The 13,182-nt window shown below is 36.6% G+C and overlaps 1 protein-coding gene across 6 annotated transcripts in view; it reads left to right on the top strand.

Moving 5' to 3' along the window:
- Positions 1–299: 299 nt before the first annotated feature.
- The window catches only part of LOC144966340 (FERM domain-containing protein 5-like), a 67,534-nt gene continuing 54,651 nt past the window's right edge, over positions 300–13,182 (top strand). For 4 of the 6 annotated variants that reach the window (XM_078902659.1, XM_078902661.1, XM_078902663.1 and 1 more), the window contains exon 1: positions 300–607. In XM_078902659.1, coding sequence (XP_078758785.1) covers positions 503–607 — 105 coding nt within the window. In that variant the 5' untranslated portion in view covers positions 300–502. The remainder of the gene's footprint in view (positions 608–13,182) is intronic. The other 2 variants (XM_078902660.1, XM_078902665.1) reach the window with 1 other exon arrangement.

Here is a 13,182-nt window from a genome sequence, read left to right on the forward strand (position 1 = left end):
AACACAAACAAACATACTTAATTCAGAAAAAAAACAAAGTCGCAGACAAATTCATAAAGTGTCAATTTATAAATTTTTCTCAGCCAAAAAAACCTGAAAAATTCATTCAATGACGCCTGTAGGTCTTAGTTTAAACAATGAAAAATTGCATGTCGAATATATGTAGCCTGTCTAGAAAGCAAAACAAAAACTTTAAATTTATTTTTTTTTAAGAAAAAAGAAAATCAAAAAAATCAAAACAACAAACGAACCACCCAACTTCCAACTGCACAACGGGGGTTGTTTGTATCACGTGACTCGTACTCAACCAAGCGGTTCAAGCGCCATCTTGAGACGGCAAACCGAGTGTTTGGCGAGTTGTGATTTGGCGTAGTAAGGCCTGCCACTTCCGAGTTCCGAGTCAGCTGGAAGTAGCGAAGGAATAACAACAAATTTTTCATTGTTGTGGAGAAGTAATACCTCAATGTGATTTGTGCTTTCTCTGGATATAAAACCATTCACAATGTCTGTTTTCAGAAGGAGGAGTAAAAGTGATTCACAAATGGAGTTTACCTGCAGCATTCGGTTTTTAGATGATTCGGCGGAGACTATTCAGCTCTCTTTCAAGGTACTGAACTATTGATTGTTCATGCGTGTTGCGATTTTGCCGATCAGAACCGGCTTTAGATTTTTGCCGCTAAAATCCAGTCTTTAATTGTTGCTTTATTGTTATAGAATGTTAAATTCTTGAACTTATTCCGTAAATTACCAAGTAATTCGAATGTTATGTTGTTTTTTAGCTGTTATGATCCGCAACACGGACAAAATCGCTTGGCTTCCTCACTTCGGCCTGTGCAACTTGGGTTAGCTAAGTGGGTGGCAAGTGGCAGAGGCAGTTTAGCGGACAGAAGGGACAGATCGAGTCATGAGGAAAGCCGGGTAGATAGGAAAAGACGCACGGACTTTACCTTATAAATAAAGCAAATGATTGAAATAAAAATAATTTGTTTATTTCAATTACATTGACATCGCGTTTTCTTTTCATTTCCATTTCCATTGGTCCAGTTCGAACGAACACGGGCAAGGGTGGTCGTCTAGCTATCGCATACTTAGACCGAGACACGTCTGGCTGTAATTGATGATAATTGCCTGGTCAAAATCAAAAGTCGAACGGAATAGATAGGGGGACAGTCCTAGCTAGCCTTGACCAATGTCAAAACACTTCTTCTTCTTCTTCTTCTTCTTCTTCTTCTTCTTCTTCTTCTTCTTCTTCTTCTTCTTCTTCTTCTTCTTCTTCTTCTTCTTCTTCAAGTGTGAGGACTGAACTAGATACATTAGGTTGGAATGATTATTCAGGAATTAGAATTATTTTCAAATGGGAAGAGTAGGCATAATCTTTTGATTCTTTTATCCTTATTACTGATGATAATAGTATGGTGACAGGATACAAAGAAATTCGTAGGTCATTCTTTGGAAACCTAATCCTAATCTACTAAATACAAGTAACGAGGGGTAATTGGACCAGGGCAAAATATGTTTTATGAGATTATAAGAAGACTCGACAAGTGAAATCAGTAATCTTAGGTCATAGAACAGCAGTAAGTGTATGTAGTGTAGTAATAACCATAGAGTTAGAGTAGTGCGTCCAAGCAGACAACTTAACTCTGGGATCAAGTCCATAATACATAAAATTTTAATTTTAAAGAATATTGCAGGTTTCATTGGGTTTTGAATTGATTTACTTATGATTTATTATTATTAATAATGTCTTCTTTAAAAAAAAAAATCACAGTGAGAATAGTTGAATTCAGATGTGGACAGAGAAATTCGGTTCATTGCTAGAGGAAATGCCTTTTTTAAGAAGTGCACCCCTCCTGTCAATATTATGAAGGAAGCAGCAGTGTGTGTGTGTGTATCCAGAATATTTCCGCTCTAATGCTTTGAAAAAGAACATTTTTTTTTCATCACTGAATCAATTTAGAATTGAAGCAAAATCTCTAATTTCTAAAAAAAAAATCATTGAAATGTTATGTGGACTTGACCCCTGGGCTAGGCTGTTTTTAGGGCTCTGTTGAAGTAGTCGTGATGGATGTAGTAGTAGTAGTAACGTCAGCCAATTGTTAATCTTCCTTTTGAGTGATAACATTGCCAGACTATCAGCCGGAGTGGGTTATTGGGTGAAGGCATCATATGAGTGGGGATTAATAGTGAACTCTTTTAAAGGAAAGGTGGCTACAAGTAAAGTCTTGCTCATTAAGATATATCTGTTACTGTTATAGGATTTTCCACACAGATTTGTCAACAATGTGAGGAGAATCAACAACCTTTATATATATAGGATTTTCCACACAGATTTGTCAACAATGTGAGGAGAATCAACAACCTTTATATAATATATATATCATTTTTGAAAAAATAATTCTTTCAGGTGGCAACCAGTTGTTTGAGATTTCATCCTCCCGAATTAAAAGTCATTATTCCATAATTTCTTCTTGTCAGGATAATCCAAGATACTTAGCCTCAGGGCTCTCAATTTTCCATAGATCTGAATTCCATGATTTCAGAAATGTTCGGTGGTTCACAACTGATCTGTGAATATAGGTTTCAGTGGTTTACAGCTGATCTGTGACAGGGGCCAGTTTTTCAATTAATTCTGGTTTCATGTTAATGATAATGTGAAGTAGAAGGTTTCTTTTCTACGATGGTGGTGGTGATAATAATGATAATGTTTCAAGATATTCAAGCACCACATTTATTACTACAACTACAATTATTTTATTTGGTGAAATAGTTTTCTGGCTTTCACAATATTTTTGTTCCAGTTTTTTAAATTGTTTTCACAGTGTATTGAATTGATTTAAAATAGATTATGATTAATTAATTATTTTAAAAAATAATTTTATGTCATATAGTTCAATCAGCAAGTGAAACATTGGTAAACTACAGAAAAAATTAAACGGGTTAATTTAATGACAGAATTAACTTCTTATTACTATATCTTGGCTTGGCCTTGTAATGGCTTTAGTATTATGAAATAGCATCATTAAGAAATGAGGGTTACTTAATTGTTTTGATCCTTTTATGTTAGTAAGAAAAAAAATTCTACTGGCAGGTCTGGTAACATTTTGAGGCAAAGAGACGATTTTGGTAGGGGAAATTGCAGAAATTTTCAGTGGTTTTCAAGGTTTTGAGTCGGGAGACCCCTGTGGCTTTTGTTGGACACTGGAATCAACACACATAATGCAAAACATGCTCACTTACAATAAATCTGACAAATGCAATTCACACTCATACCGAGGACATACATGTGTGAAAGCATCTCTTGTAAAGCAGTGTGTATGAAGTATGAATAGCAAGCTTGTGGTTTCATTGAACATCAATATGCTTTGTAGTCCCTCATAGCCATTAGATTATCATGCAATTCCGTGTTATTCGGGGTCACCGCTGATTGACCTACTTTTTATAGTTACATAATCGTCTCCATCTCATAATTTCTACAATTTTTGAATCCTCACATTTCAAGCTTTAAACTGATATATGACACTCATTTGTGGATAAAAGATCAAAATTGTTAAAAATTGGACTGTCAAAGTAGATGATTTCAGATCTAGAGTCTGTTTTCCTCCTTCGGCTTGTTGAGCCAGTTTTTCCCAGTTTCTTTAACATGTAACGAACAATAGCAATTGCTTGCCATCCTTTGGATGGTATGCTAGATTTCACTGCTAATGTTCTGATGAAAGATGCAATACACTCACATCCCAATGGACATAAGTGTGAAAGCGTCTTTTTTAAAGCAGTTTTAAAGGAATGGCAAGGTTGTGATTTTATTGTTAATAACATTAAGTAACATTAATATTCTTTGTAGTCCTTCAGTACCATTAGGCCCATTGAGACAGAGTTTATCCCGGTTCTTTTAGCGTGTAATGGACAAAGGCAGCAATTGCATACAACCTTTTGGATAGTATGCTAGGTTAAAATGACAATGTTATCTCCTGATGCTTATGCTTGAGGTGGTTGGGTGAATAAGGCGTCACTCTAACAAACCATGGGGACCTGGCTTTGAGCCCTCTGTTAATATCTTCCTTTTTTATTTTTTTGGAAATACCTGAGGAGAGCAAGGGGTTCTAGTGCTCACTTTATAGTTGCACTGTGGCGTAGACCGACCTGGCTTCTCTGTTTCTCTCTCTTTTTTCTTTTTCTTTTTTCTTTCCTCTCTCTCTCTCTCTCTTCTCAAGAAATGCCTTCCAAGGAAAATTTTATCTCTTGGTGAATGGAGTCAATTGATATATTTAGCTAATGGACTCTTTCAATCAAGTCTTTTTGTTCATAAACACTTATGCTATACTTAGGTGGGAATTGCCCACTATTTGATAGCTAAAATCATAAATGACAAAAAAAGATACTGTATTCTCTTTTTTTTTTTCTTAAATTTTTAAAGTGAAATTTGATTTTCCACATTTTTTTAGATAAGAAGTTGAGAAATTTTCATTGCTGTCTTTCCCACCACAGCATGATCATTAACACCACATCTTATTTTATTTTTTTCTCTTCCTCAAACCATTAATTTTCGGGATTCTACCTATAACAATTTACTTTAGGTTCATTACACTTGTGTCATTTATTACAAGGCATGGTGGAATTCTGAATCTGATGAGGAATGTAGTACAATTTCCCCTGTTGCAAGATCTTGTCAATTCAGTTCAAGAAGCTAATATGGTGCAGTTGTGGTCTGTTGTATGGCACTTGACTTGCAAACTACAGTCAAGGGTTTGTATCTGAAATGGGCGAACTCTTTATGTATTAACATTTTCTCACTATAGTCAGGTGTAAAATATGGCTGGTTTTTCCTTCTGCCCTATCCAAAAGAAATTATGATAGCACTTTAGAGGCTGCATGTACTGTCCTGCATACTCATTGCTGTAGATTTTGGACTGTGAAGCTAAGTATATTTGGTGGATATTGCGCCATGTAAAAGCTCTCATATTTACCCATCTCCTTGTGGATTTGAATTATGCCACAGGTGTTATTTCAATAATACATTTTTAGAAACATTATGTAAATACTTTCAGTCAGATTAACTCAGGCTTCGCAAATGAACACAAGGCATCAGCGTTATAGTTATTTTCCGCAGGTTCAGCTCTCAAAGTCTACAGTTATTATTAATTTTTATGTCAGTTGACACGATGATTCATCAGGATGAAATTGAAGCTTATCATTAAGTATTCTAGTTAAGGTATAGATCTAAAGGCACTGATTATCTTATTAATCTCGGAGATCTGGGTGGGGTTCCTGACCTCCCATAGTGGGCAGGGAGGTACATACTGTGTCTTCTATCCCCCTATGTCTGTTTTCCAACATGCTTTCTGTCTTTGTCTTGGAATGAGATTACTTGGTTTTGTCCTGGCCGTGGCTGGATACCCTAGCTGAGAGGGAAACAGTCAAATGTTTAGTTAGAGTTTTGGGAGATGATATTTTTTTCCTTGTAAATCATCTCCCTGTTATGCACTGTATTGTTTTGTTTAAATATTATATATGATTTTTAAACATTTGAGTGTCTCCCTCTTCTTAGTTGGGACCTGGACTTGTGTGTGGATGAGACTTTTAGGTGATCTCAAACTAAGTACTTTGATAGTGCGCTCTTGGAATCTACATCTGTTTCCTATTTGAACAAATTCCCCTTTGTCTTACCTTTTCTTGGGTGCTTTAATTGTAATTCTAGAACTTTTGACTATCCCATTTTCTTCCTTTTTACTGGCGCTGATATGACCTTAATGTGTTGCAAGCGCCGTAAAACCCTTAAAAACAAAAACAAATCTCGGAGATCAGCTGTTCAATGACGACATACATGTTATCTATAACGTATTATGCTATAATGTTAATCAGACAAAAAAAATATGGATTACTTGACAAGGTAAAGCATTAGATCAAGGGTTATTAAGGGACACCAAAGCCTAGGAAGTATTTGGGAAAGGTTGGTTGGCAGCTATATTTCAGATAGGAATCAGACAATAATAGTGTGACCAGCAAATTGTGTCTTAAAAGCATTACTTCCACTGGATCACAACTCATTATACATTTTAGATTTTGATAATCTTTTATTTTTTTGATCATCATTTGCCTCTTCACGTCAGTGATATTTTTATCTGTTATTCAAATGTTATTTGCATAAAAAAAACTCTTGACATATTTCATTAATGCATTATGCTACTCGACTCGTGAATATATCATCATTACCTGGTTGTATGTAGTGACGACATATATTGTAAGGGTGTTGATACAAGTAAAAAGGATACACACACACACACATACACAAACCAACTAAAGGTAGATGGAATAATTCTTTTATTAATGGGGATGATCTATATTACCTTTTCTAGTGCTCGAGGTCATTGGTCACATTGCAAAGTATGCTCAAAATGACCCACATACTAAACATGTTCACAGTTTGAGAAATATCCAACGTCATAATTGGTCATTTTGCTCAGCAGGAATCATGGAATGTTTACAACTTTCATAAACAAAGCAGCGTGTTTTCTTTTATTGAGAAATCTCCAATAGTTGTACAGCAACAAATCATGTGATCGATGACTAAGTTGGACGAAAACATGAATATAGATCGATCCCATTGTTGTAGTTTAAAAAAAAAAACGACAGATGATTTGATCGCCTATAAATTAAAAATTAAAAGTTTATAGATTGTATGACCCCCCTTCCCCTTCTCTCTCTCTCTCTCTCTCTCTCTCTCTCTCTCTCTCTCTCTCTCTCTCTCTCTCTCTCTCTCTCTCTCTCTCTCTCATATATATCTCTGTTTATTTGTTCCTGTTGTTATTTGATTTCAAAAATTATACAATTTAGCTAAAGATGAGCAGATGAAATATAATATGCACTAATCAACTAATCAAAAAGACGATTGATCCCTCTAAGGCTTAAGGCCATCTGCAAAATTTGAACCCAATAGTTATTTATGTTTTAAAATAAAATTAAAATGTAGCATCGTATCTATAGCTGTATCGTTTGATACGGTGGTAATTGTATCACCAAGCAATTACTGGAAAGGTCAACTAGTCGTTCTTGTCCACAAACACGATTATAATTACTCGCCAAGGACAATGAATAAGCACACGAACGGACTCACAAATCTCAAAGCGTAAACGTAAACATTGCAATTCGATAGGCTTACAAATCATTTTCGAGGTTGGCTACATAATAAATTTGGTGTCACGTTGATGATAGAGACACAAACAGCTGTGTTCTAGCAGCTGGGAATGTGACTCATGCCAATGACACACAACGAATGTGATTGTCAATTCAACGTTCATGAAAACATTATCTCCTCAGCGTTAAACGTTGAGGTTTTTAAATTATTTATTTATTAATTTTTAAGTAGTGGGGGAGGGGTAAGAACTGTTACTGGTATTAGATCTGAAATCTGAAAAGGTGGGTATGATTCATGCTACCATTATACCACAGAGAGGCATGATGCTCGGCCCCTAATCAGCGAATCAGATTTTTTTTCGTCCAGCACTGTATCACTGTATACACCCTTTTAGATCCTTATCTGCTTAAACAGCCACCGGCTGTATAAATCGAAAAAAAGTCCAACAAAACAGTGTCAATTCGCTGTGGATACCGTTGAGTCGACAGATTGGGTATCCAGCGTTGCGAAAACCAATCAAGCGAGGTTAGCGACTGGATGGTGACTACGAGCGTCAACCATTCAGTGCTCTCTCTCTCTCTCTCTCTCTCTCTCTCTCTCTCTCTCTCTTTCTCTCTCTCTCTCTCTCTCTCTCTACCACGATACATCTTCTGGTCTACCTTTTTACTGATGCTGACATGACCTAAAAGTGATGTGAGCTCCGTAAAACCCCTAAAAGCAAAGCAAAACAATGAACGCAGTCGGCTATATGTGATGGACATAATAGCTTCATGTTAGATTACAGCATATACGCTGAAAAAATCAGCACACAAGGGTAGCTGGCTATCAAACATGCATTTCAACATTTTATTTTACATTTAAGACATTCACACCGAATATATTTGCAAGTCTGGTAACCGGACGCAATTAATTATTGGCTTGATTTAATATTGTATAATGGAGAATAGTTTGCGTCGGGTTGCGGTTGAGTATTTCCATTACAATAATGAGCCCATAATAATTTGGGTTATCAGACCTTCAAAAAAAAATAAAAATAAAAGTACACATCCATTCACACGGCGCACGTACAGTCACTGACACCTCCAAAAAATAGTATAACACAAAGAGTTTTCCAAAGGATACCACTCCGAAGGGGATGATAATATGTAGTATAGACCTGTAAATTCTCAGTCAATTAACTGAAATCAGTCAATTCGTCAAATTAAAATATTTTTAAAAAAGGAAGAAAGAAATGAATAAAGAAAGAATTCATGAATCGTAGTCGATTGACTGTACAGTTAACTAGGAATGTTCCACAGCCCCACGCATAGCTCATGGGCCGTTTATATTAATGATGGATATATATTGCCAAGGCTAAGCGACGCTTTTTAGAATTGCCGTGTCTGAACACACCCCAGTGTATTTTCACACAGCCTTCGTGAAATTATTTTTTCACTTTCGAAACCTGTCGTAGCCAATTTTAACTGAGCCGCCTAGCGATAAATTTCACTGTTTCGTCTAAGCCAAAATTGACCACATTTACTTGAAGGACAGGAAAAGTATGAGAAAGAAAAATTCGAAACACCGGAAGTTCGTTATGAAGACACCTTCAAATCGAAAGTTAAATGATTGCTACAAGCACATCTCGATTACCTCATGTTGTAAACAAACTGGTTGACCGTTTCTAAGTTTCTTCACTGATTGGGTACCTAATTACAAGGAACAATGGTAAGTAGCCTAGGCCTAATTAATTCCCTCGCAATTTAGTTTTCTGCCATTGCTTTGCTCAAGTGAGCTTGCTGTTTACCTTTCATTTTGATTCTTTGGATTTTACCGCTACGACGAATTACGAAGAGTTTCAGTCAATTTTTATAGAGCTCATTTACAGGTCTAGTAGTACAAATGGGACCCGAATGCCTAATAAGCAAGTCATTGACATAATTGAATTGGGTTCAACGTTCCTATTAATTATGGGCAACTGGCCTCGGGATATCACTGTCAATTGAGAGACAAAGTCATTGGCATAAAATACAAATGGGCGTTCTTTGGAATATACTAAAGGGAGACAACGTATAATTTATAACATCCAATAATATACCATGTAGCCGGCAAAGTGCAAGGACACGGCACGCAAAGAATAATAATATTTTCCCTACGGACATCATCGGGAGTGACGGCGGATGGGTGGGGAGATACCTTCTTGTGTAAAAGCCGAGTCGTGGCCTTTGGATATCGTTGATGACCTTCCTGCTTCGGAAAGTTGATTGCCGCCTTTGGAAGTTATTGCCTGCATACGACTTTTCATTAGCGGAAAACAAAAAACAAATAAATCCAAACCAACGTAAAATATAGTACTGGTACGTATGTGGACGCCCTAGTAGAACCCGCTAGCTTCTTCAGACAATTTTTGCGTTTCACAAGATCCTTGCTGTCGAGTTGCGAATAGATGTCCCAGGTTTGAGAGTTTTTCGACAAGATGTGGGTCGTTTTAATCGATCGGTGTTTGAAGGACGAGTTTCATGCCTTTTTTTTTTTTTTCGAATACACCAGAATTTGTATGGGGCGATTGACCTGCCGTCCTTGGTGCCTTTTGATTCTTTTTATTTATTTATTTTTTATATATCTCATAAATTATTCATGACCTTGACAAATTATCGCTGCGGGGTAAGGTCTATAATCCTCAGCTCTGATTTGGTCGGTCGCCGCATTTGTTTATCTCTTCTCAGCAATTTGATGTTTGGTTGATTGCCTTTTTACATTTAGTGATCTATTGATGCATACCGCTTAGTCAGAAAGCACACAACAATCCGTCAGCCGGATATAATGTACCAATACACAAAGCTCTGTGTAACCGTGAACATTTACAGTATGATAGATACAAATTGGTGAGGGCTATCTACTTACTCATAGAAATGGCTGACTGAAAACAGTTGAGTATCGTCCTTTTTTAACCATCTACGGGTCGTCCCAAGTCCTGTGAGCACGGAAAATCGCAAATTCCTTCAAAGTTACAAAATGCTGTGCCGTGATTTTTATTTGGCGTGCGGGTGTTACGATTTTTGAATACCGAACAGCTTTCTCACAATGCCGAATTCCCTTTATCTTTTCGTCGTTTGAAATAAAATATGACTCGAAACTTTAAAATGTTTACAGGATTCTCTTTCCCGTGGAGAAAATAATCATAATAAAGTTGCATTCAGTGGCGTAGCTTAGCAAATAATTTTGGGCTGTTTCAAATACGGCAATGATATATAAATTTAAATTGTATTTAACAGCATTGAAAACAGACTGACAACGTTTTTAATGCGCCTCTTCCCTGGTGGACAAAGGATATGTAATATATTGGACGTCACAAGCATTCTGTGTGGTACTTATATACATTTTTCGGACAAAGACATTGCTGTCAAAAAATCCCAGTGCGATCCTGCGAATTTTTATGCCCGTTTTCGATAGGACGTGGAGAAATGTCTTTCACAAAGACATAATCACCGACCAACTATTAAGCGAAACAATTCATAGAATTCTCACAAGAAAGTCGTGAAAATCCGGTCATCCATCGGGTACGGTACATATTTGCCATTCTAGGATTATGTTCACTGGAGGAGGAGGGGGGGGGGGGGGGGGGGGGATGTAAAATATCGCTGAATCTAAACTTCCTAAACACTAACCAGATTCAGGCACGTTTTGTACAGTATTAGCTTTCAAAAGAACCGCGGTTTTTAAATACAAGAGGTGCCTAATTAAAATTACATAATTATTAATTTGACATCTCCGTTCTGAATTCCTGGTTGTGTGCCATCTGTTTATAGTATTGTTATTCGCCTCATACAAAAAAAAAAAAAAAAAAAAAAAAAAAAAGAATTCCGCGCTTCACCTCTCTGGAGAATTACTTGTCAATTTTTCTCATTGTGAACAATTTGCATATTGCGTATTGTTTTCAGTTTTTTATGAATGTATAAATCACAACAGGAAGCTCCGCCTCTGGCTTTCAACTAATAAATTGTAACAATTGGATTCAATAGTATGTTGTCACGTCGCCCAGCAACAACGAGCAGCTTGGTTTTAAACAAAGAAAATTTGTGCTTTTTATTCTTCATGCTGGCTAGATTTTTTCATATGTCATGTGATCAGAATGTATAAAAGTCAAAACATGATCATATTTATAATGTTTTTTTTTCCTCTGGAGAAATATTTCATAAGGGCGTCCGCTATTGTTCCGATAGTTTAGAGCCAGTTACTAAGTTACTGTGCGTCATTACGAGGGAAGTGACGTCATGACTGTTGAAGCCAGTTGTTGTTTATGTCAAGCGTTTACACAGTGTACAATCTACTTTGTCATTTTGAATCCAGGGTGGCAATTCTAGTGAGTAATGCACATGAATATCGTGAAAAATAAACCCCTGTTTAGAGTTCAGTGATCGTAATCACAACAGAATTCTCTGTGTATAATATTGTTAATATAAACCATCCAAATGTTCACTCATCCCAGACCCTTCGTTTTTTATATACCGTAAAGAAGAACAATCCCAAAGTATGGTACTGTAACCGATATTTAAAAATCGGCTTAAAGTCACGAACAATTCTCGTGTTCGTGACAATCCATCAGAATGATGTGAAGATATAAATACACGTCAATGCGTGCGCACGGTATGTGGAACGGAATTTAGATGACCAGAGTGATGTCAATTTTAAGTTAACTTGCATGCATTTAAAGAGAATATTTTTAAAAATATATATATATATATTCATACAATTAGAAAAGAAAAGAAATCAAAAAGAAATTACCCCCCCCCTCTCTCTCTCTCTCTCTCTCTCTCTCTCTCTCTCTCTCTCATACACACACACACACACACACACACACACAACAAACAACCACATAACAAAACGTAAATAAGGAGTTAGTTTCTTAATTCTGGCTATTTTGTCTTTTAAGTCAAGATTTCTTCGTCTAATTTAATTTGGACACGATGTCTGATTATAACGATGGGTCGCATGTAAATTTGATGCTGAAGGCGAGTAGTCGTAGAGTGGCATTAATAGCGTTTTTACATTTATTATTGTTACTATTAGTATTAGTCAGTGCCATCATTGGTTACTACATACAGTGAGATTACTACTACTGCTGCTACTGTTCCTTATCCTCATCCTACTACTACTACTACTACTACTACTACTACTACTACTACTACTACTACTACTACTACTACTACTACTACTACTTCTACTGTTGCTACCACCGTCAACCGGTCCTGCTGATGACGATGCCACTGCTACTTACTATGTATGTATTACTACCGACCTCAACAGTGATGTATATTTTTACTAATGTTTTTGTTGTCCGTCGAAAGTCGATGTATTACGGCTGTTAGATACGGATAGATACAATCAAATGTCAGACAGACTGCAATGCTGGTAGTAGGCCTAACCGGAAGCCCGGCGACCTACTACTGAATAATCAAATCACAGCCAATGGTGGTCCGATACTTTATCCAAAATCATCATGGAATACCTACCAACGAAAGAGTGAAAATGGAAAGGCTTCGTATGGGAACAAAACAGACAATGGACGTTTCGCGTACAAACCCTTCGTCAGCACAACAATACACAAATAAACGTGGAAAACAAATAAAATATAATGAAAAATAACTTGTATCGTCTGTTCTCAATGGTGGTTGCAGTATGAATGAAATGTGAAATGGAATACCTACCCTGACTGCCTGTCCGCTCTCACTTAGTGGACTAAATTATTGTCGCCCAATAGCAATAATAATAACACTTTGTCTTTGGCTTTTACTTTTAGGTTTTCTTTACTGAGAATCCTAGTTATTGTCATCTAAAATTAGGTAATCGTTTATTTATAGTTATAATTGAGCTTTTATATAGCGCAATATACACTAAACGTGCTCAACGCGCTTTACAGGGGGTCCCTGGTCAACAACAACACTTAACATGTAGGACGAGGCATGACGCCTGGTAGGCGATACTTCAATTTTTTCAACGCTGTTACCGGCCAGGTACTCATTTTACATCCGATGACGGTGAGAGAATGTGAGTAAAGAGCCTTTTCC

Source organism: Berghia stephanieae, chromosome 2, assembly GCF_034508935.2.
Source record: "Berghia stephanieae isolate SIO BIC M18660-M18661 chromosome 2, UCSD_Bste_1.3, whole genome shotgun sequence".
Lineage (NCBI taxonomy): Eukaryota > Metazoa > Mollusca > Gastropoda > Nudibranchia > Aeolidiidae > Berghia > Berghia stephanieae.